Source organism: Convolutriloba macropyga, chromosome 13 (assembly GCF_964194025.1).
Source record: "Convolutriloba macropyga chromosome 13, txConMacr16.3, whole genome shotgun sequence".
Taxonomy (NCBI): Eukaryota; Metazoa; Xenacoelomorpha; order Acoela; family Convolutidae; genus Convolutriloba; species Convolutriloba macropyga.
This window is the reverse complement of record NC_134480.1, coordinates 47,521,458-47,547,716: the sequence shown is the minus strand read 5'-3', so window position 1 is coordinate 47,547,716 and position 26,259 is coordinate 47,521,458. Positions and strand designations below refer to the sequence as shown.

The 26,259-nt window shown below is 37.7% G+C and overlaps 1 protein-coding gene across 1 annotated transcript in view; it reads left to right on the top strand.

Annotated features, from left to right (window-relative positions):
* The window catches only part of LOC142351743 (uncharacterized), a 52,960-nt gene that overhangs the window by 8,115 nt on the left and 18,586 nt on the right, over positions 1–26,259 (top strand). The window contains exons 4-7 of the mRNA XM_075403889.1: positions 4,510–4,710; positions 15,388–15,537; positions 17,815–17,977; positions 25,679–25,875. Coding sequence (XP_075260004.1) covers positions 4,510–4,710; positions 15,388–15,537; positions 17,815–17,977; positions 25,679–25,875 — 711 coding nt within the window. The remainder of the gene's footprint in view (positions 1–4,509; positions 4,711–15,387; positions 15,538–17,814; positions 17,978–25,678; positions 25,876–26,259) is intronic.

The following is a 26,259-nucleotide window of genomic DNA, read 5'->3' as shown; positions in this document are numbered from 1 at the left end:
CAAGTTTTATACTGTTTAAAACAAATTACAGGTTTTTTCGTCACGTGCATAATCTCCAATTTTTCTTATGCGCTGTGTATTTCGATTTTGTGCATTTTGATCCTTGCAAGACAACGGTTAATCTTGTAAGAATCATATAAGACGAATGTTTATCTTATAAGGATCTTGTAAGACGAATGCTCATCTTGTAAGAATCTTGTAAGACGAATGCGCATCTTGTAAGAATCTTGTAAGACGAATGCTTATCTTGTAAGAATATGTCAGAAAATCTTGTTTTACGATGCATCCTCTTGTAACATTCTGTCAGAATCTTACAAGATCTTACAAGATAACCATCCCCAGTCCACATGGGTCATAACTCTACTCTGCACGTGTTTTCGTAAGATCTTAATCCCAAACTTTCTTGTTCAAGTAGTCTTTGAGCCATACTTCCAAATGTTGTTTACAAAATGCTTGATTCCTTCCCAAGTGGCAAGTCTCACAAAAAGTTTGCAAGAACGGTAATAAGGGTTTTGAAAGAAGAGTTCTCAGATAATCTTTTAGTCTTTATATGTAGTATTATGGAAATTAATAATTCTTGTAAACGGAAGTTAATTTTTTATAGGCAATTATCAACAGTGCCGTTAAACTGAGAGAAATAATTTAAATGTCTTAAATTTTTAGCCTGAAGAAATGGTTGTAATGAATTTTTGATTTTTTTAATTGCTACAAATAGTCCTCAAATTTTTGATGCCAAAGATAATGGGAAGACATTTTACTGCTGTCACTGAGCTTATTAACTTTTACTTCTTACTGTATAATTTACTTTTGTCAGAAGTCCGGCGATATGTCATTTATGAAATCAAAAACACATCTAAAATTCCTATAATAGTTAATTTTCCGAACGGAGTAAAAATTTCACATCGGCGTAAAAGCGTCAGGTGCAAAAAGGATTTACCTAAATTGTTGTTAGACAAGGAAAATAGTAGTTTCTTTTCCGCATGAAAATTTCGTCTTTTTAGCAGTGCATGGAATTAAACACTGTATGAAGAAATGCAAGTTTATTGTTGTCAGTCAAAACAGACGGAAGCAGGTTCCACAACACATCGGCTCGATAAGAGAAAAATTTTCTGCCCGATTCCGTTCTGTATCTTGGCATGACGAAATTGCTCATGCGTGACGGTATTGAGAAGATTTATTTCGAATAAACAAATTCAATAGGTAACATGCAGAGTTCCCATTGTGAAAAAAAAACAAAAACAATACAGCACGATTTAAATTATAGTTGTTGCTCAATGAGTAGCCAGTGCAACTTCTTCAGACGTCTGTTGGATGACGTAAAGCTGCGACCAATTGTTGAACTCTTTGCAGTTTAACTATAAGGTTCTTTTTATATTCAGAAAAAACAAATTGCAGTAGTGAAGTCTGGAGAGAATGAAACCTATAACAAACCTTTTCTTTTGCTTGATACTAAGAAATGTTGTGAGGGTGTACTTTTGCCTCAGCTAGAGATAACATGACTTGCTTAACGTATCGACTTGCTTCTCAAAAGTCATTTTATTCATAGTGGACTGCAAGTTTCTTGCAAGAAAATATAGGTAAAAGTTCTTCATGAAGAGCAATAGGCGAATTCAAGACAGAATCCTTAAATTGTCTTACAAAGAAATATATGAAGTCTTCTCATTATTTAATCTTAAGTGAAGCTGCGAGCATAGCGCTTCCATTTTTTAAACTGGTAAAGTTATTCTCATCGAGGTTACGTTCGAAGAAGAAGCGCGAGTCATCTGCATAAATGTGGCAGGGTACACTGTTTTCCTTAAGAAGATTCAGTAGAGGAAGTAGGTGAAGACTAATCAATTTTGTACCAAGGACGAATCCCTGTGGTACTCCCGTTCCAACTGAACATTTGCTGTGTTATTTTCCAACGGCCTTGACTTTTACTTTTTTTCAAGGTGGGACTCAAAAGAACGTTTTGCAGTGCGATTAGGTCCATTTTTTTCGAGATTCAAAAACAATAAATGGTTGTCAATTGTATCAAAATCTGCCAAAAAACCTAAACAGATAACATACAAAACAGACCAGCGCAATTTTTCAGTAATTCTCAAGCAAAGTAATTCTCATTTTCCATGAAAAATTCTTTGCGATATTCAGATTAAAAAAGGCCAGAGTTTGTTTGACGTTATATTTTAATTTGACTGTGCAAAATTTAGGTTTTTGATAGGGAAGTCACATTTGTGATCGGGCGGTAATTACTTATAGTTTTTTAGTCCAGAACAAATTTCAATAAGAACTGCGCTAATAATAATAGGCCGAATAACTCCATTTTTCAGAACCTCTACGAAAACGTCCCGATGCAAGTAGACAGTTCACGAAATCAGTAATAAAAACTTTATATTAAAGCATAAAAAAACTGTTTCAGGTAAATTGCAGGAATTGTGTTAGCTGTTGTAACGGAGTTGGGGAAATCTTTGCAATTGTCATGAAGATGTCAGTGAGATGTTAGTAGATATTCGGACCATAAAAAATTAATGATTGTTTCAGCGAGTAATTCAGAGGTAAACCTCGATAAATTTTTAACTAAAAACTCTATTTTTTCACCGAAGAAAAGATAGAACTGATCCGCTATCTGGATTAGACAAGCGAAAAATGGTTTTCAAAACTATGGTTCATTAACTGTTTCATGCTCTAAAGTAGGATTTTTGGGCATTTCGTTCCAATATTTGTTCACTTAAAATCAGTACGCTTCTGATACAGATATATAGTGATCAACTTGTGTGGTATATGTCAAGCGCTTCTCATCACAAGGACAATATTTGGGAACACGCTCAAGCCTTCTTTTCAATTTTTTTTCTCTTTCACAAAAACTCTGGATATTCCGTCATGAAAAAAATTTGTTTCTACAGTCGACAAGCTCTTCGCATCTGCAGATGGAAGAGTTTGGAAAAGTATCCAACATTTTGGGGACTGGATTTTTAGGGCAGTTTGACTGAAATATGTAATCTCAATGAACTATTTTAAAAGAAGATTACAACAACTATCAGAGTTAAGCGATTTATCTACTTCCGCAATAGTGCCAGCAATATGATTCGAAAATACCAAGTCAATTTCAATTACTAGGTGGGACCAGAACTACTCTCATGAAGACCCAATTATCCCATTTCGACAGTGCAACAGATTTGTTGTTAGTCTTGTTCACAGGAACGTTACTATCACCGTTAATAAGGCACTGCTGAAATTGTAGCAGGTAATGAATCGTAAAGAACGTACTCATGAAGAAAAATCGGAAATGATGCATTAGAGGAGCGATATACTATAACAACGCAAATGCCTGTTTTCTCCAAAGTAATCATCGTAACACAAAACTCCGAAACTTCTACAATTGATTTCTCAGTCAGTACCATTTTCACTGAGTTAAGATAAAAAAGCCAATTTCACCACCTAGACATTTACGATTCAAGTTCAAAAAACTGTAGTTCAGTGGTTTATTCAAATCATCGGAAAGAAAGAATTCAACAGAGGACCATGATTGAGTTATTGCCACAAAAAATAACTCGTTTGCAGCCAAGTAAGAAAAAAATAAAGGTTGTTTTGTTACATATTGAACTAGCATTCCATGATGTACAAAGTGGGTATTTATGACTTATTGTCAATTCATTGATTTCAGCCATGTTGTCGCTTCTTCATTCAAGAAGTAACGGCGTAAAACTATATCCTCAGGCCATGTCTCCGGGCTTTCTGCAATTGAACTTTGAGCTGGGGCAACAACAATGTGTAAGGATTTCGTATCTTTCCATTTGAGGGTAGATTAGGGCATCCAGGAACAGTTAGGTTGTTCTCTTCGCAGAACTTCTTCAAAACTTTTATATCGACGTCAGTGGCAGCACGGCTAAAGAAATAATGTCTTCTCTCTTCACGATCGGTTGACATAATTACTTTCATGGTAGACGCAGAGGCGGTACCAGTAACAACCGGTGCTTTTACAGTTGAAGAATGGCGTCTTTTCTCAGGAGTACGGAATCTTGAGAAGATATACTGTCTCGTCTCTGATTTCGAATTGAGAGAGGATTAAGGCTGCCTAATTCAAATTTTACTATTCTCCGATCTATTTGAATACACGTAAGATGGTTGCACTGATGGTTGAACCCAGAATTGAGGCTTTGTTAACTCTAAAGTTTTTTTCTCTTGAAAACTTTTGCAAAGGTTTCACGTCGTTCGTTATTGCTTTGAAATTTCAGTAAGTCAAGATCTACACTAATTTTATTCCAATTGGACACCATTTGTTGAAATAAATTGGCGATACTTTTCTTGGAAGAGTACCGACACTTCCAGTGTATTGAACCACGCGCAATTGTAGTTGACAGCCCAAAGCAAGCAATCCTTATGCAACAGGAACTGCAGAGATCACAATTAAGCACATTTTTATCTTCTCCAATGTCCTCAGTTCAATTATTCGGCCGATCTTAAGGTCATCTAATATGTTTATCTTATTGAGTCCTGGACTAGTTTTGAGTAACTGCTTCTGTCTTTTAGGCTATACTGTGTTGATGAGAACTGTGAACAAATACGGGACTCGAAGTCTGGACGGAGTGTCGAGTGAGTTCTCCCCCTTTTTCCTCATGTCACAAGTCACAGTCCTGTCTCACTCCTTCACATCTGACCCTGGTACCCCTGGAACAGTACATACTGATATTGAAGTGGTGGGTGCGTCCACATTCACAATTCTATTCCAAGGTAACATATTTTCCTATTGAGTCACTCTCCAACAGATGAGACATTCTTGAGCAGATTTTGCAGCAAATAGAAACTGAACTGGTTCTTCATCATTGTAATTTACAATTAATTCGCTATTCTAAATTGATCGTTGCCATTCCTATTATTAGGCCAGTCCCAGAGCTATTGTAATTATCGACAGACGCACCATATTGAATGCAATTATAGACAAATCATGTCACAATATGGTAAGCTTTGAGAAAAGTGTTTGTTGACAGGGATTCAAACTTGCTTTTAGAACTACAATTTTTCACATTAAATTCCAGGAAATGCTACCTTCAAAATATTTTCTGGTACGGCTGTTTTAAAACTGAGACTGTAGAAGATATTGCTGATCGCTCTCTTCCCCTGCAAAAGATTGTCCACGATTTTCGATCAGGCCGAGTACAAAAAAATAATTGTAGCCACAAAAAGCGGATTATGTATACCTGTATGTATATATAAGTCTTCGAATATATTTTAATCTTTCATGCAACACAATGTGCTCTTAGATATAAGATAACTGAGCAAAACGACAAAAGTGACCAAAACAGGGTCAGTTTTTAGATGTTTCTTGGTTCCCCTGTTGAAATGCAAAAACAATCAATAATTGCTCCGACCTCTCTTGAGGGGTGTTATACTTAATCGTATTGAATACTTTAGGATTCGCGTTGCGAATACTTGTGTCGAGATTACGATTGGAATTTGTTATACTTAATCGTATTGAATACTTTAGGATTCGCGTTGCGAATACTTGTGTCGAGATTACGATTGGAATTGCTAGGCGAATACACAATAACTTGTGTAATACGAATTCTGAGTATTGGAAACGCGGCGCGAATCCGTTGTTAAGTCTAGCTTAAGATTATGAAGAGCGTTTACAGAGTAACTTGAATTCAGATAACTAAATGAAATTATGATTACTTATGATAAACTAGTATGAACAAAATATGAAATAATTTAGTAGACTTACGGGAATATTAATATAGGTGAATAAATAGAAGTCATAACTTTTAGTTATAAAACGCATGATATAATTATAGATATGGAGGATAAATAATTTAGTACACATAGGAGTTTCGATATATAATAGGTATCCATACGTATCACATTTCCCTCGTGACAAAAAAAAAATTTAATGTATTTACAATTTTTTAGATTAACACAAAACATGTAACCGAGTTGGATGAACAAAACTAACTCAAAGTTGTAGAAGTACTACGAATGTGAAATTTAAGAATAATTAACAATGAAAATTTTAGCATATGCGAGGCTTATACCTCTAAGAACATTCAATTGCACATAAGCTGTGTGAGTTAATGCATATAAATTATCATCACTTGACGGATAATTACAGCACATAGCATTCTCAATGTTTTAAAAATTTTGGAATTGCAAAGCGAATACGCTTCAAAATTCTGAACATGGAAACTGAGTACATGAAATGAAATAAATTTAGCGCACATACAGTAATGAATGGATTCACAGGGCAAATACTTGAATAAATGTAAAACTGACAATAGGAAAGCAAATGTTGTAAAATAAAGCAAAGTTAACATTAATTTTAGATTAAAAGTGGAAACAAGTTTAATTAAGTGAATTGAGTTTTTGACAGTTTTGTTGAGTTTTTAACTTAAATCTCATTTTCTGCATCCCAAACAGATAGTTCTCTCTCTTGTACATATTCATGGTATCGAACTCTAGAATCTGGTGGCGAAACTTGGCCGATTTGAATTTCCGGTCTTGGGGGAGATGGGATTCTTGAATGTTCCGCATTTTGAATCATGGCTACTACTGTATTTGCGGTTGCTGCCTCTTGCTTCTCTTTTTTCGATTTACGTTTTTTCTGTTTACCGGAACTGGTAGAAGTCAAGGAACTTGTAGGCGAAATATCAGCGTCCGTGAAACCGTAGAATTGGGGTCGATTTCGTTTTCGGGTTCTTTGTTGTTTTTGTGGTTCGGGATGTGTGTCTTGAGACTGTTGGTTTTGAGAGGAAGACGTTTGCGGAGCGGGTACTATTGATATTAATTGTTGTTCCTGAACTGTTGCGTTATCATTGTCGTTGATTGGAGCTGCATTTCGACGACGTTTGGGCTGTGGTTTTGTAGGTTTGCGTACAGTGAGGGCTCGAGACACGTTTGAATTGACTGAGGAAACAACCGAGGTGGTGTCTCGATGCCGATGTCGAATTTTGATTTCCCCTCGCTTTTGTTTTTTGATGTCGTTGCTGTGCTTGGCAATCTTTATCTCAGTTGTCTGTTCATAAGGCGCAGGACGCCTTTGTGCGTACGTCCAGAGATTTGTAATTCTTTCAGCCTTGGTGCCAAACTTTGCCAGATCACTGTCTCTGACTTTGACTGGCGTTCGCCCCGGTTCATTAATTATGGTTGTCGTGGGGGAGGATTTAGTGACGAATGAACCGGGTTTTAAAACTTCATAAAGCCCAGCAAGTTGTCGTTTCGCCCTCTTTTTGTTTGGTATCTTTCTGGCCAGCTTCACACTTAATGATTTTTCTGTTCTCGGAATGGGGTTCGTAAGTTTGGGGTGGATTATGAACCGCGATTCCTTGTCGTCTGAGTCGCGGTACCGGAGGCCTGCGTCTTGTTGTTCTTTATTCATAGCCGTCTCAATTTCCAGATCGCTTCTCTCCGGGTTGACCCATCCAGCATCATCGAGGTATTTGGCTACAGAAACTGTATCAGCATCTAAATAGTGATTAATAATTTTTTCATATGTTAAATTTAAACTTGATGGACATGTGCTAATATTACGCAACGGAGTATTCACCAGACGACCAAAATGAGCTTCGAATGGAGTTATCTGTGTTGTTTTCTGTCTTGTTATTCGTAAGTCAAAAACTATCTGTTTAATTGCTTTAGATGTAGAAAATGAATCTTTATTTTCAGTTTTCATACAGGATAACCGCCGTTTAATTGTCTGTACCATTCGCTCCACTAATCCAATTGCTCTATGGTCTCCGACTGGCGCATCAAGAATGTTAAGGTTATTTTCATTACAATAGTTTGTAACTTGTTTACCTACTAAACAAGTAGCTTGATCTAGGCGGATTGTTCGCGGGATTCCATGAGTATAAGCATAATCGCGGAGAAATTTTACCACATTTGTCCCATTTGCATGTTCAAAAATTCGAGCTGTTGGATACTTTGAATAACTATCTATACATGTCAGAAAGTAAATATCTTTATCTTTATCATTTGTTATCGGGCCCCCAAAGTCAATTTGAATTTCTTCATTTGGTTCTTGACAAGCCTTGTGAGGATACCATTTAGATTTTGGTATAAGAGGTTTCAAATTCTTACCATTATCGGTACACGGACCGCAGTCTGATGCTTTGGCGAGAATCTCTCTACGCATATATGGCCACCATGCATACTGAGATAATGAAATCATGCCCCAACTACCAGGGTGGGTCATGTGTATGGATTCCAGTACCGCGTCCTTTATCGAATTAGGTATGGCGACGCGCTCATCCACACACAAACAACCGGACCTCACATGAAGGTCCTTCCAGAACGAAAATATATAGGGGCTAACTTCCTTACAGCGGTTCTCGTCGTCTTGGAGGACACAATCTCTAATTTTTTTTAATACTGCGTCCTTACTTGTTAGGACGGCTAAGAAGGGTTTTGTAAATAGTTGGTTTAAGTTACTTTCAAAAATTTCCTCTTTGGATAATTCAATGTCTTGTATTTCGGGTGATGATGAAATTGGGGTGTTAATGTTAGGGCTTGTACTGGTTGTCGCTATAGGGGTTGATTGGGTGCGGAAAGTTACTTTGGGAGCAGTAGTAGGAGTTGGGGGGTTAGATTGAGGCACTTCTTTTGCGGACATTGTTATGTGGTTCACTTTATTTTCTGTTTTTGCGGCTGAATTACAATTAAATTTATTTGGCTGGATTCGTGATGCGGATGCAGTAGTGTTTTTAATCAATTGATTTGCAAGGCAATTAAAGTTGGAAATGAATTCAGAATTGTAATTGTTTACTTGTGCTCGAGGAATGAGTGGATTAATTGAGGTATTTGAGTTATTCGTGCTAATGTTAGCAGGTTTGCAACCGTGGACGCGCGTCTTGTTTACTTGTTGGTTATAATTACTGGTTATGTGCCGCTTTTGGAAAGGAATTTTATTCGCGTGACTAAATAAAGATGTAATTGCGTCGCGAATACGGGAAATTGTTGCTACCATGAATTCCTCATCGTATTGATTGACACTTTTAGCGTTTTGATTTGGTTGACGCGAAATATAATCAACTAAACCCATTCTGGTACCAGGAATATGTTCGATGTTAAAATCAAATGGTAACAAACGATCAATCCATCGTGTTAATCTACTGTTGTAGGATTTATTAGAACGGTGTGATTTTAGAACTGAAAGAAGTGCTCTGTGGTCTGTTAAAACTGTGAAAGTCTTCCCAAATAAATGATATTTAAAATATTCAATGGCCCACACCACCCCAAGTAATTCGAGTTCATTTACACTATAGCGTTCTTCGTTGCTATTAAGAAAACGAGACGCAAAAGCTACTGTTTTCCACCCTTCACAATCTAATTGTTCAAGCGCAGCGCCTAAACCTTGGCGAGATGCATCGCATTTAATTCGCGTTTCCAGTGTTGGATTAAAATGAGTGTTTTCCGTAGCATTTGCAATAACAGTTTTGATGTGTTCAAAATGTAATTGATGAGTTTCATTCCAAATTAAATTTTCGTTTTTCTTTAATAATGGCCGAAGGGGATGGCATATTTTGGCAAGATTGGGTATAAATTTGCTTAAGTGATGAACACTACCTAAGAATGATCGTAATTGTTTCAATGTTTTTGGAGCTTTGATTTCCGCAATTGCCGCTGTTTTAGATTCTATAGGTTTAACACCACTTTGTGAGAATGTGAAGCCAAGCCAATTTATTTGATGTTTTGCGAAATGACATTTACTCAAATTAATTCGGAGGTTATCGGATTCGAGTTTTTGGAGACATTTGTACACGTATTTGAGGTGCGATTCCTTGGTACCTTTGCTAACTACAATTATGTCAACCAGAAAACAGTATGTGTTAGTTAGTCCAACCAATGTGTAATCCATTGCCTTTTGAAACTCAGCCGGCATATCCGTAAGGCCATAAAATCCCGTTTTAAAACGATATGTGCCAGTTGCATTGCCGCAAATGATATTAAAATTGCAATGACGTGCGGTATCCGGATGCAGTTTTAATTGACTATAGGCATATTTTAAATCAATCGTTGAAAAGTAGACGTGATCTCCTAGGTTTGAATTATTAATATGTTGTGAGATTGAATCGATAAGACTATCTATATTTGGTTAGATTTTGGTATAATAGGTTTCAAATTCTTACCAATATCGGTACACGGACCGCAGTCTGATGCTTTGGCGAGAATCTCTCTACGCATATATGGCCACCATGCATACTGAGATAATGAAATCATGCCCCAACTACCAGGGTGGGTCATGTGTATGGATTCCAGTACCGCGTCCTTTATCGAATTAGGTATGGCGACGCGCTCATCCACACACAAACAACCGGACCTCACATGAAGGTCCTTCCAGAACGAATATATATAGGGGCTAACTTCCTTACAGCGGTTCTCGTCGTCTTGGAGGACACAATCTCTAATTTCTTTAAATACTGCGTCCTTACTTGTTAGGACGGCTAAGAAGGATTTTGTAAATAGTTGGTTTAAGTTACTTTCAAAAATTTCCTCTTTGGATAATTCAATGTCTTGTATTTCGGGTGATGATGAAATTGGGGTGTGAATGTTAGGGCTTGTACTGGTTGTCGCTATAGGGGTTGATTGGGTGCGGAAAGTTACTTTGGGAGCAGTAGTAGGAGTTGGGGGGTTAGATTGAGGCACTTCTTTTGCGGACATTGTTATGTGGTTCACTTTATTTTCTGTTTTTGCGGCTGAATTACAATTAAATTTATTTGGCTGGATTCGTGATGCGGATGCAGTAGTGTTTTTAATCAATTGATTTGCAAGGCAATTAAAGTTGGAAATGAATTCAGAATTGTAATTGTTTACTTGTGCTCGAGGAATGAGTGGATTAATTGAGGTATTTGAGTTATTCGTGCTAATGTTAGCAGGTTTGCAACCGTGGACGCGCGTCTTGTTTACTTGTTGGTTATAATTACTGGTTATGTGCCGCTTTTGGAAAGGAATTTTATTCGCGTGACTAAATAAAGATGTAATTGCGTCGCGAATACGGGAAATTGTTGCTACCATGAATTCCTCATCGTATTGATTGACACTTTTAGCGTTTTGATTTGGTTGACGCGAAATATAATCAACTAAACCCATTCTGGTACCAGGAATATGTTCGATGTTAAAATCAAATGGTAACAAACGATCAATCCATCGTGTTAATCTACTGTTGTAGGATTTATTAGAACGGTGTGATTCTAGAACTGAAAGAAGTGCTCTGTGGTCTGTTAAAACTGTGAAAGTCTTCCCAAATAAATAATATTTAAAATATTCAATGGCCCACACCACCCCAAGTAATTCGAGTTCATTTACACTATAGCGTTCTTCGTTGCTATTAAGAAAACGAGACGCAAAAGCTACTGTTTTCCACCCTTCACAATCTAATTGTTCAAGCGCAGCGCCTAAACCTCGGCGAGATGCATCGCATTTAATTCGCGTTTCCAGTGTTGGATTAAAATGAGTGTTTTCCGTAGCATTTGCAATAACAGTTTTGATGTGTTCAAAATGTAATTGATGAGTTTCATTCCAAATTAAATTTTCGTTTTTCTTTAATAATGGCCGAAGGGGATGGCATATTTTGGCAAGATTGGGTATAAATTTGCTTAAGTGATGAACACTACCTAAGAATGATCGTAATTGTTTCAATGTTTTTGGAGCTTTGATTTCCGCAATTGCCGCTGTTTTAGATTCTATAGGTTTAACACCACTTTGTGAGAATGTGAAGCCAAGCCAATTTATTTGATGTTTTGCGAAATGACATTTACTCAAATTAATTCGGAGGTTATCGGATTCGAGTTTTTGGAGACATTTTTACACGTATTTGAGGTGCGATTCCTTGGTACCTTTGCTAACTACAATTATGTCATCCAGAAAACAGTATGTGTTAGTTAGTCCATCCAATGTGTAATCCATTGCCTTTTGAAACTCAGCCGGCATATCCGTAAGGCCATAAAATCCCGTTTTAAAACGATATGTGCCAGTTGCATCGCCGCAAATGATATTAAAATTGCAATGACGTGCGGTATCCGGATGCAGTTTTAATTGACTATAGGCATATTTTAAATCAATCGTTGAAAAGTAGACGTGATCTCCTAGGTTTGAATTATTAATATGTTGTGAGATTGAATCGATAAGACTATCTATATTTGGCATTTGGTACTTGTTTTTGTGGATCGCTTTATTTAATATTTTTGAATCAAGAGCTAACTTTACAGATTTGTCCTTTTTGACCGTGATTACAATGGGGGAAATGAAGTTTTTATCCGAACATTCTTGTAATTTTTCGATGTGTCCTTGTTCAGAAAGTTTCTTCAGCTCAGCAGATACTTTGTCTAGTAAATTTATAGGAACACGACGGCCCTTTTGGTGGGATGGAGTATAGTGTTTGTGGAATTTTGAACGAACTGTATGTACTTTGGACTTACCAATTCTGGAGATTAGATCGGGATAATCAATAGCAATCTGTTTTTTGATTGGGCAATATTCTTGATCTACCTGATTAATTGTTACATTGTTACTTGATTGATGTATTGAGAGTCCAAGAGCTGGAAACAAATCTCTACCCAATAGAGAACGATGTCCGTCTGCCACTACTTGAATTTCTATTGGATTTGCGTACCAATTACTGCTTTGAATTGAAGTTTGAAGAATGCCCACCGTATGAATAGGTTCGTTTGAAAATGTTTTCAATTGTTTAGGATTCGCTTCGCGTATCCACTTCGATTTTGAATCATGTGAAATGATGAAGTTTGCCAAGGATTCGTTTATTATTGTGCATACGCTGCCCGAATCCACCAAAACATTTGTTGATGTTTTACCAAGGATTACGGGAAGATTGATTGCATCCACTGAAGTTGAGGAATCTGTTGAAGATACTGCTGCTACACAATTATCTTCATCTGAAGAATAGTTTGATTCCAAATCAGGATCAAAATTAGTCGAAATCTGATTGACATCTTCATTTTGATCGTCCTTTTCTACGTTATTGACCCGCGGTTTAGGTTTTGGGTAGGAATTGGGATCTTTAGGTTTTCGGCAAACTTTTGCGAAGTGGTTCTCAATACCACAGTTATTGCATCTTTTTCCCCGAGCGGGACATTTATTCCGGTGGTCAGAGGTCCAATTGGATCCACAGAAATGACAGGTTGTTGGCTTTTTCCGTGCTGTTGTATTCATATTGGAGAAAGGGGTAGCATTTGCGATGCGCATCCGTTGTACTTGATTAACAGTTGAATGTGACTCGGTTTTACTTGCATTCATTTTTAATTGGTTGAGCGTACCCATCTCGATATTGATCGCTATTGCCAATGCTTTTTCCGGGTCGACTGTTTCCTTAAGGAGCTCCTTTTGAATGTCTTCATTTTGCATGTTTGCGATAAAAACGTCCCGGATGATCGTGTCTCCTTTATCTCCAAGGTCACAGTTTTCCGAAAGTTCTTTGAGATGTCCATAGAATTTCTCAATAGGTTCTCCCTTTTGCTGTTTTCGGGTGAGGAAGAGGTATCTATCGAAGGTTATATTGTGGATCCGAATGAAGGTTGTATTGAGAATATCCCACAGATCTTTCGTTGAAATTGTTTCAAGATTGATGGTCGAATTCTTTGAGTTGAATACGCGCCGACCTTCCATGCCTAAGCTCAAGTACATCAAAGAGGATGCTTTCCGATCACATAACTTCCACGGTTTATCACCGCAAAGTATACCAACTGCTGTAACTCGTTGACACTGATTCTTCCACGCTGTTTTTGCTTGTTCATTGCGGGTACGTCGGTCTCGCTCTGATTGTGCCGTCGGGTTGTCAACTGCATCTTCATATGCTGGTTCAGGAGGTAAGAGGACATGGTCTGGGGGGTCCAATAAGAGGAGATCCACTTCAATTCCTTCTCGGGCGAGAATTGCGAGTTTCAATTGTATTCTCCAAAACTCCCAGCGAATTGGAGGTTCTAGTGTTGCCTTTTCCCAAAAGGGTTGAATTCCAAGTGGGGATTTGCCGCTGTCCTTTGTCGCTGACTGCGCCATGTTATACTTAATCGTATTGAATACTTTAGGATTCGCGTTGCGAATACTTGTGTCGAGATTACGATTGGAATTGCTAGGTGAATACACAATAACTTGTGTAATACGAATTCTGAGTATTGGAAACGCGGCGCGAATCCGTTGTTAAGTCTAGCTTAAGATTATGAAGAGCGTTTACAGAGTAACTTGAATTCAGATAACTAAATGAAATTATGATTACTTATGATAAACTAGTATGAACAAAATATGAAATAATTTAGTAGACTTACGGGAATATTAATATAGGTGAATAAATAGAAGTCATAACTTTTAGTTATAAAACGCATGATATAATTATAGATATAGAGGATAAACAATTTAGTACACTTAGGAGTTTCGATATATAATAGGTATCCATACGTATCACAAGGGGGAGGAACTATATACTAAAATGGGTTTTTTGTTCAGTCAATTTTGACCGATCGATATATTCATCGTAGAGAGTTGTGAGTGGTATCATTAAAAAGCCCGTCTAGCGTAGAATATGGAACCAAAAAGATTTGTTGAATTTCGTTTTCTAGAGCGAGTTATCGCGGTTTGAATTTTTGTGAATATTAGGCCAATTTGCGATATTTTTATTCACGTTTTCCGGAATTTTCGCCTAAAACTTTGCCAATTTTGCTAAAAATATATAACAAATGTTAACAATATTACTTTTGATTTCACTTTTAAAGACAAAAAGTAATTTTGACTATTTTTATTTAATTTTATTGGCTAAAATTTTGGCTATACGTTTCAAAAGTCAGCCTTTTTCATCAAAAATTGATCGAATTAAGCTAATTTGAGTCCGCTTTGATTAAATTTGCCGCAAGTACACACCCAAAAACAACGAATACCTCTTTTTAAACTACTAAGGGAGCTAGTCCTAATTCCACTTTCATTGAGAGTAGTCTGGAAATACTTTTTGCTAATTTTATTCTATGATGATCAAAAACGCAGAATTTACTTTTGATCTTTTACTTAACAATTTATCTAAATCTATAACATTCGAGACAAATGAGTGTTCTTGTTGGACGAACAGCAATAGCAACGCTGGTTTTGTTCCAATCGTGGACACTCACAGTCCCAAAACTATTTGGTTTGTAATCAGTCGTTCTTTTTTCAAAAAAATTTTGATATTTAGGTTAATTCAAGAATAGAACAACTCAAATCAAAGCTTACTGTTGATAGATCTAATCGGCTTCCTTAGGAGTTCCAAACTAATGTGTCTAGTTTCCTTACTCGAAAGATTATAGTCGTTTTGACTTTTTAAAAGTTTGATTTTTAAATAAACAATGACTTATGGTATGGCGGTCACAGCAGTAGTGAGTGTATATAAAACTGGTTATTGTGGTAAAGAGTATTCTATTGTAAATGAATAGATTGTTACAGACACGGACAGTGGAGTAGAGTTGCAGCAACAATCACTTCCATCCCATCTGGCTAGTCGTAGTCTGGCATCTCAGGATGCTACTCCTGGAGCAGTGTACGACCTCATTCAAATAAGATACTCTCAATCTACCGGATATTTCATGACCGCAGGTATCATTACAATGCAGTACTTTACATTTTAATTACTTGAAGAACTAATTTTGTACCATAAAAATGCTTCCATTGACCCAAAACTTGTTTTCTAGAACACCTTCATTAATAATAACTGCATTTTAGTTTCAGCGAAAATGAGTGTAATGTTTTGGGTTGAGTAAAAATCTTCAGGTCATTTGACTCGAACATATGGCCAGTTCGCGTCAAGAATAGTCCTTTCATACTAAATTCTTGACCGAGCATGATCTTCATTGATCGAGGCCTAAACTATGGAAGTGCTTCTCTGCAATTAGTTTCCTTAATTTGTGACCATTAATGAGAAGGCATTCTAGTCCAATAATTATCAATTAACCTTTCTTTCCATTGATCTGTGGTTCCGTTTCAAAAATTTCAAAAAATTGGTCAAGTTTTCTGCCTATTTTGAAAAACCACTAACTTGGACATTTTTGTTGAAGACTATTGCCTCATATATTCTGTCCGAACCGGGTCTAGGAAATAAAGCCTCACGGAAAATAACCCCCCACGGAAATAAACAACCATTTCAAAATCGAATTTCGGTCGTTATAATTTGTTCAGTTGTGATAGTTTCATATCAAGTCCCACGGGCCACTGAGGCATGGCCATGGTCCCCAAGGCATGGTCAAACGCGCTAATTGCGCAGCTCTATAAAAGTAAAGTGGGGGTTTATTTCCGTGGAAGTTTATTTCCGTGGGAGTAAACCCATGGGAGTAATCCATTAAATGGATTGCTAATTATATCATCAAAAAAGACGTTCAGTGTTGAAAACAGCCGCACTGCACTCCAAATATGACAGATAAAATTAAAAGAACTATTCATGTTCTAAAGGAAGTTGATGTCATACCAAATGCAATGATCTATCACAGAAAGCTGCATGTTAATAAGATTACTGCGTCGTTTTTGATATGTTTATTCCTCGTTCACAATTACAATCTTGTTAGTGGCAATTGATTTGAAGAATTGAATAAAAATTTATGTTGGTGTTTTCACATCTTTGAAATTTATAATATATCTTTCTATTTTTCCACAATTTGGGTGACTTTGTTCTTTTTTATTTGCTGATATTGTTTTCACTCAGTAGGTTCAACAGCGCATTGAACTTTGCGTAACATAAATGTGTAAGGTCATCCGAAAAGTGGCACATCAGATCTCCCATATCTCTTTGCTGTGAGACGTTGTACAATTGTGGTTCCTAGAATAACTTATATATCTGAAAAATATATCGCTTTTTATCGCGCTAATGGAATCCAACAGACAATTGCCGGCAATTGTCTGTTGGATTTCATTAACGCGAAAAAAAGCAAGCTATTTTTCAAGATGAATAATATTCTGCATTTTTGTGCTTATTTTTTTCAAGGAGTTTATAGCTTTTAAAATTGCTTCAGAGTTTTAAAAGAAGTTATTCTAAGAACCACAATTGTACAACGTCTCACAACGAAGAGATATGGGAGATCTGATGTGCCACTTTGCGGATGACCTTACAAATTTATGTTATGCAAAGTTCAATGCGTTGTTGAACCTAATGAGTTAAAACAATATCAGCATAAAAAAATAACAAATATACACGAATTGTGGAAAAATAAAAAATACATATTATGATTTTAAAAGATGTGAAAACACCAACACAAACCTTTTTTTCAATTCCTCAATTCAATTGTCACTATGAAGATTGTAATTGTAACCGAGGAATAAACATATCAAAAACGACTCAGTAATTTTATTAGCATGTTGCTTTCTGGTGTTAGATCACTCTATTTGGTATGTCATCAACTTCCTTTAGAACGTGAATAATTCTTTTAATTTACTTATTCTGCCACATTTGGAGTTCAGTACCACTGTTTTCAATACTGGACGTCTTTTTTTTGAAGATAGAATTAGCAATCCATTTTATTGGTTTGCGTTCTCAGAACTAAATATAATATTGCATAATAGAGCTCAAATGAAGGAAAGATCTGAAAACCAGTTGTTCGAAATATTTAACATATAATTTCAACATATCTGAAGATGGTCGAGTTAGTATAAATGAACTTACAAGTAATGTCTCGTGGACATCCAAAAGTAGGCCTTGATAGAGTAAACAGCTAAAACATGAGAAACTTCTTCTGTAGACTGAATGAAATTCCAAAAATATCAGATACACGAAAAGTACGAGAATAATTATGAGGAAAAACTAAAACAATAAATGCTTAAGAGGCACGAACGAGTCACAATAGAAATGTTGGCAAAATATCATTGAAAATGATAATTTATTTGCAGCTCTGGAGAGAATAGAGGACGAGGTTGTTGCAGTTCACCCGGATGACCTGGAAGAAGTTGTTCATTACTCAGTTGATACTACTTCCTTCAGATTCTATTGGGACATTATAGACTCAAGGGATGAGAGATACCAAGTGTACAGGAGACACACTGTCAATGTCATGTTAGCATTATTGTAGCACCCCCTCTGCATTCCTCCCCTTACCCGGTCGAGTAAAACCATGTTTAGTTTATACTTGTTTAAACCTTAATTAGGGCAAAATTCGACGACTGTATTCTTAGTGCCAACCAAAGTCGGTGACAACTATGAAAAGTCAACTCAAATTCTGTCGTTCGAGATCGGGGTCTTTACATAAATCGGGGCTTCGACTATTGTTATAATGTGATGTGTTATCTATGTGTTGTGATGTGTTATCAATTATAATCACACCTTTAGGCTTCACAAACCACTTCACAGATCAAGAAATGTCTTCACAAGTTGTAATAAAAAAACCTTACTCAAGAAAAAAAAACTTACCCACTTCTCTTTACTTTCAACAAAATAAGTGCCAATTAATGTTGCAACAGCTTTCATTCCCTTTCTCAGGATCTGATGCCACCATCGTGTAGAGACCTGATCTTCCATCAGTTGATCATGCTTACATTTTCAAATAGTGGGAAAAGAGTGAACGAAGCCGTTAAATTTTATAATTGCAAGAGATGCTGCGCTGAATCATTGTCACCGTAAACGAAGCTTAACCGTTTCCACCCCAACACTTCCCCATGTTATTTAATTCAAATTTGTTGATTTCACACTCATAATCGATGTAGAAGTCATATCAAATTTCTTTTTTCATAACTTTCGATGCCAAACCTTTGACTTCACGATCAAGAGTTTCACTCTTCGCAAGCTACACGAGGCTGGAGCTGCCACATTAGCTAATAAGGTTGACTGAGGCCTGAGCAGGGGAGGCTGAGGGTTCTCTTTTGAACCAATGCAGAGAACGTCGAACACATTTAGACGTCGGTAAAAAACGCCTGCTATCTCTTAGATTATGACAAGATCTAGTTCACCTAGAACACTCTGACAATGATTTTAGCAAAAGGGTTTAAATATTATTGAGGGTTCGTTTAAAACTTTTTCGTCTAAAAACATATACTAGCAATTTCTGATTTACACTTTTGCCACGCTGACACGCAAGTGCAAAGAGAATTTTTTTCTCCGCAACGAACCTTTTTAGAATATAGAAGCGTATCATCCCAAGGTCAGGGTGATTCTCTGCGACCGTGATTAGTCAAAATCCTGCCCACAACTCAGAGAGTACAAAAAACTTTTTAATAAAAACATTCAAGCGAGATTCCATTAAAAAAATAAGATAACCATTGATAACCATTCATAACACAATTATACATAATACCAATTAAAATAACTTTGATGATGCTTGCGACCATTGGTTTTTTTCATTTTCAGTAACTTCTACTGCGTTGCAAAAAAAATTTGTGTGCGTGACTTCATTTGTTCTGCTTTTAGGTTTATTGCGTGGCTTACCTCACTCAAAAAATGACTTCTGAACTCACTAAAAGAAATTTAATTTTTTTTGATTACTTACTAGTTAAAGATCAAAAGTGTGCCTCTAATTAGTGCCAAACGTATACACCCTGTTTCTTGAGTACTAGTGTCGTGCGTTTTTAATTTCTATTATTAGTTTTGAAAGAACTCTAAAAGAGTTTTTCCTTTATAGAGCATATGTAACTCACAAACACGACTGTCCAAATCTCATCCAAAAAATTTAGCGGTCTTTTAATGGAGTGGTGGTCTATCTCATTTCTTTATTTGTTTCAATTCCATGGAAGACCACAAGCATTTTTTGCGGCTAATTTCCATCAATCTACCGGCTATGTTTGTGAATTTGAAGCACAGAACCAAAAAACAAGTAATCATTAAACAATGAGACAACCAAAAAACATGTCAGGCAAAGCGCAATCAAAATCTACCTCCACAGTTCAACTAATGCAGCTCCTGAAGTTCGAAGTCGTCAAGTTGGAGTCAGCACAAGACGACAAATGGATGCAACAAGCACAAGACGAATTCGACCTCAAGGAGCCGCTTGACGAACTTCGACAACAAAAAGCATGTGTATGAAACTAGTAGAGCTCCAATAGGCACAAGAGGTGTTCGACATGGTTGGTGATCAATCCACCCATGAGAAATGCAGGTGGTAGAGAGCAAAACAAAAAATCAGTTTGCTACATGGCTCAAATCAACAAAACTCTGTCTCTTCCGACACCTCCTCGCGAGATCACATTAATCTACGGAGCAAGGCTGTTGTCTCCGAAGCCAAATTTATGCAGCCAAGCAGAACGAAGCGTAGAACAAAAGTGAGAAGCGCAACGTTGAGAGCTTGGATGAAGTGTTCACTTCCGACAATTAAGGCTAAGTTCCGTCAGAAAATTGTTATTTTATCTCAACAAAGAAGCAAGTGACAAGAAATCCAACGCGCAACAGGAGAAACTAGCAAACATCAGCGTTACACAAGAGCGCCATAGCTCAACAGAGGATACGTATCTGTTGCTCAAGATTCGGTGCAGTTATTCCTACTTCAAGGTTTGGCAGCGTTTCATTTTTCGTACAATCAACCGGCAGACCCTGTGTTCTAGAAATCTGGCACAACAACTAAAATTTAACAACCAAAATCAATCCCACATAATTGCAATCTACATTTTCAGAATCATCGTTATCACCGTGACGAGCAGCACTCAAATCTTTTGTTAGGCTATCAGTTGGCTGAGATTTCACTCTTTTCCCATTCTAAAAGCAACAGTCCCACAACAACCCCGCAATTTTGTGTGCAAGCATATTGAAGCCGCGATGAATACATCCAGTCTACCTATGATTACTCTTGAACATTCCTGAGGCGACACCTTGAAGTGGCGCTAATGATACAAATTTTGAAGTCAACTATTGACGACATTTCCAGATCTTTCAAGTGCTCAGAAAATGACCTACGCGCAAAACTCTTCAACTAGCAAAGCCATGAACTTCAAATGTGACCACTCATACAAAGGAGACGAGATTTTTATGAGGAAGCGCTTCGGGAGTTAATAAAAATTTCGGAAGGCCGTGGCATGTTTGAGTACGCTCCTCAGCCTGAACAATAGCCTCAGCCCAGTATGGATGGGATTCAATGGGATCTAAAAGCTGCTGCGGTAGCTATGGACCAGGATTGCTCAAAATACCGACAAACACAAAGAATGCAATCTTAGCAATTTCAACCCTCATAATCAAAGCTAAACAGTAAAAACAGTGCTCCTCAATCTAAAAATCAGCAGCTCAACAGACCTCAGAACTCTAGTAAGAGAAAAAACACCAACTTTCAAACAGTAACTGGCAACGAGATGATTGACAGGTAAGCACAGTTTCCACGTGTGCAGAACCACATATGCAGCCACCGTCAGGGGGCCTCAAGTGTCAGACTTTTAATTCAGCTACAGAAAATTCCAGTCACGCTATTTGACAAAGATTTCAACGTAGAGACTTATGCAATTTTCGACGGTGGATTTTTTTCACATTCGCGCCTTCATAAACATAAAACTTGTTCTAGTTTCTTCACGGAGAGCAGACAATGACCACAACGGAGTTCATGATTGGAATTGTTCCACTTGCAGCTTCAATCCTCTGACATGTCTTCCAGTGTACCCGGCATCCACTGAGCAGTTCTAGATTGCAACAATTTCTCTAAAATTGTTCATAAGACTTTGTCAAGACCATTATCATCTGGCAGAATTCAAAGTTACAAAAACTCGAGACAACAAAACTGGACAAATCATAGACACTGACGCTTTTCTGGCTACTGTTCCAACAAATATCACTACTAGCAAACCAGAAATGCTCTAGGGAGTCAACAAAATGTGGGTCTCGGATTTGCTTTGACAGGCCCTGTACAACAAGAGTGTTATCAATCACCCGATAAAGGAAGCACCGGCCAAATTATCACTCCTCTCAACCGTCTCCAGCGAAGTAACAACGAACCAGATGAAAAATTCTATCCCTTCATCCCTCTTTTGGGTATTTGAAGGCGTCACGGTTCTTCAAAGGAACTTATTGAGGAAGACCAATAAGCAATAAAGATACAGGAAGAGACCACTCGCCGCAAGGGACAAAGCTACGAAAATAGATTGCTAGGCCAGATAGAGTCACACTACACAATAACTATTTCATGGCAGGGGTCTGAGTGCACGCCCTAAACAGGCGACTAGAGAGAGAGGGAGGGAGAGAGAGAGAGAGAGAGAGAGAACCAGCTGAAGCAGCAAGATATGGCCACGAAATTCGATGACATGGAGAAGAATAAATAGCAGTTGTTTGGAACCAGACTGCGCGGAACATTTGGTATCTACCACATCATCCTGTTATCAGCAAGCTAAAACCAGACAAGATAAGGCGAGTGACAAAAGCTGCCTCCAATTAAAAAATTCGTTGGCTGGTGCACTTCTAAAGAGACCAAACTTTTCGTCGAATCCACATGGACTTTTTTTTCGGTTGCGAAAGTACAATGTGGCGATAACAGCAGAAAAAGAGGCTATGCTCATGCAAGTGGTAGTCAAAGACAAGAAAGAGGATGCACAAAATTTGCAACAGAAGACATCCAAATAACAAGGAATCCTTATCGGAGGAATATTTTCCACCGCCTGTGCACTTTTTGTTTCGCAACGTGTGCCGAGAATACAAAACAAAAACATCCAGAAAAATTTGACTCTATGACATGAAAATTCTACATGCATGACATCTTTAAAAATTTTGCAACAGAACAAGAGGCTTCAAAATGAGCGATCGAGTTAGAACATATTCTCAAAACAGGAGGATTCAACATCAAGCAGTCTCAGCATCAACTTGGCTGCATTTAAAAAGATTCCACTGGACGACAAAATGGGAATTTTCAAGTCACAACGGATACTTTGCCATTTTTGGAAGCCACAATTCGATGAACTGGCTTTTGGAAACACAAACAGTGCTGTGAGAATCAAAACATCACGCAGAGAAAGGTTCTGTTTATGGCAGTTTCTTTGTTTGATCACATTGCGAACTTGCTGACTTTTGCAATTGGTGTCAGAGGAATATTACCACGAATTTCAGCAGTTGCTGGAAGACCTTGAGACAATGCCTACAAAGGAAGGCCCCGGTTGTTTAGTCCCAAATGTCCATGGGAACCATGAGTTAAACATTTTCACTGACACTTCACTTACCGCTGTAGCAGAAGTGGTCTACTTGAGGACAATATACCCATACAGCTCAACAGCTACCCAATGCGTCATAAGCAAGACCAAGGCAGCATCAATCAAATAGACGAGCAAACCAAAGTTGGAGCTCAAAGAAGCTTTATTGGGAGCTGAATTGTTAGGTTTCTATGAGACTGAGATGTCAATTGGCGCAAAGAGCAAAAGTTTTTGGACCGACAGCAATGCAGTATTTAGATAGAACAATTGAAAAAGCCACAGAAGATCTACATCGATCGCAAAGACAACCTGCGGCACATAACAGCAAAATTGATCCCTGCTCACCATTTTACTAGAGGTCTATCTCCATGCGACTTGCAACACTTGTGGGTGACAGCACCAACATTCCTCATCATAACTGACAGTGAATAAAATTTCCCTGGAGAGATGGCACAAATTTACTCCACTCGAGTTTTCTATAAGACAAGTGAAAACAATTGGTAGATCGAAACAGATTTTCTTCTCAAACCAGACTCTTTGGCACCACCAGGACAGTGTTTGTAGCAGTAAGGCAATGAAAAAAGTGAACGAATGAGGTGATACGGCCTTCGACGTTAAAGATTTTTCTCCTGAGTATGTCAGAATACACTCATATCAAAAACATCAATTTCGAAACTCTCTGGAGTGGACTACCTCTGGTTCAGATGAAACAGCTGTCAGCTTCTACCATCCTTCTTGATAGCGACGAGCGGCTTAGATTTGAGAGCCGATTTTAAAAATCTGGATTGTAATGTGATAGCAGACATCCAATGATACTCCACAGCAAGTGATGAGTTGCCAGCAAGATAATTATTGTGAAAAAGTAGCACGACCGTGGAATTCATAAAGCTAAACGTGTGTGCGCATAAATCCAGGAGTTGTTCATGATAGTCAGAAACCGCAGAGCTCTAAGTAGTTTTGGAAATACTGCTTCATATGTAGACGTTGGCAACCAGAAAATTTCAGACTGAAGATGGCGCCTCTTCCCACGTTTTGCTTTCCAGACGACTTCAAGCTCTACCAATTTGTAAACAGAGGAATGGATAAGTCCATTCACGTTGAAAAATCAAAAACCGAATCAGAACAAATTTATGTTAGCAGGTTTACTTGTTTGGTCTCAAGAGTAGTTAATCTGGAAAACTGCAAGGACCCCTCTACTGACCGTTTTCTAAGGGTCATTCGGCGTTTTGTATCCAGTCGAGCAATCCCTGATGCAAGTGTTTAAGGCAACGAAAAAATTTTTGTTGGAGCCAATTAGGCAAGGAGGATCAATTTTGAGAGAAACCACAAGCCACAGAATCGAACCAGAGACGTCTTCAGCTGTCTCAACAGAAAATCCAGTGGACGTTCAATCCAACTCTGGCACGCACTTAGGCGGAATTTGGGAACGACCTAGTTAGCAAAACGCAACCTGTTTGTTGTTTTGGGAAGCCAATTTTTTCTCTGTTTCATACAGTTGCAATGGAGGCAGAAGCCATTCTGAATGAGCTCCCAATGAGAAATGCTGTCTGCAGTATGTTAATGCAGAACCCTGAACACCAAATTTTTTCCCGATGAGACGATGCCACTTGTGCCTCAAATTTTTGTCATACAACAACACTCGGCTCTCAGTTAAGGTTTCGTCTGAAAGAGTCAGCGCCAGATCATAACAAGTGGACAAAATGGCAGCATACAAATGAGGACATCAAGGAAAACGACGTTGCTGGGCTCTGCAACTATTTTACAATCCGAGTAGCTTCTCCAATTGGTCATAGTGCATGTGAGCCGAGATGGAGTGGCAAGACGCTTCGACATCAAGACCAATACTCGTCTCATATTGAGTTTAGATAAAGTCTTCGAAAATGAAAGATTCTTCTTCTTCGATGGCTGGGCAGGGTGAAGGAATACTCTTTCAATTTATTCACAATAAAATAAGAAACTTGTCAAATTGATCCATAAAACTCACTAAAGCTCGAAAAACCTCTTGAAGCAGTAAAATTGATTTTCCGTCGTTGATTTATAGTGTTCTTTTTGATAAAGTTAATGTTTGAATTTTGTCGTTGCTTGCCGGAGAGTAAACGCCCCCCAAGCGTTTATCCCCCCAACGCTATCCTCTTGTTACTAAGTTCAAATTCATTGAATTCACATCCATCATAGATGTAGAATTCATATATCTTTTGATGCCGAACCTTTGGCTTCACTGTATTACATGAGTTTTTTTTGAAACATGTAAATTATTCAGACTATAACCCTAAGGTTAGATATCTACATGTTCTAAAATATTAAATAAATTAATCAGCATTGTTATTAAAATAATAATCTTCAAATTGTTTTTATCGTGCGACACTTAACTTTCGAGATAAATGTGTGTAACAACCACATTTTTGTAAGTTATTATTTAGCAACCGTACAAGCTTATACAAGAACCCACACTAGAAAACCAGTCGTTGTCTCTCAAAGTGGTTCAGACTTGAGAAAAGATAACAGTCACCATTCTTCGTTGATGCCTCTCAAAAGTTTCTTTAGCGACTCCACTTGATTTTCATTTGCTATAATTAGTCTGTTCCAGTAATAGTTTCGACTCAAAAACCTTCACATTGTAATGCACTGGAAATATGCAAGAAATACCTGTGATAAAATGCTCACTTTTTTTTAGTTTGAAGCCTGCTACCATTGTGTGTGGAGAGGAGAGCAATCCTTGTTCTGTTCCATATATGGACGGATTCATCACCGTCAATGATGCTGTTGACTCTGAGAGCTACGAGGCAGAGATCTATGTCACATCTGATCGATCATCCCTCAGGAGTCCAGGCATCTCTGCCACATACTTCAATAAGAAGTTCACTATCACAGGTGTCTTCCTTTAATAGTCATCATAGTAATAAGAATTGCCATAGAAGATGACAGATGGCCTAATCAAAATGTAATATAAGGGGCCTCCAATTATTACATACCGTCCTCGTAGTTTTAATTTATGCAATTTAGAGGGGATATACATACCTTACCTTGTAAAGATATATATTCTCAAGGACAAAAATATCTTTTTTCAAAATTGATCTCATTTATAGTTATCCCAGGATGAAGTCCGCGACCCAAGACAGGTAATGGCCAGACCGAACAGACTTTGGCCTCCATTGGCCAGACCGAACAGACCCTAGTCCAGACCATTGTCCAGACCGTATATTTCCTTATCACAACTCCATTAGAGTTCGTTTTCTTATTTTAGTAGCCCATTGC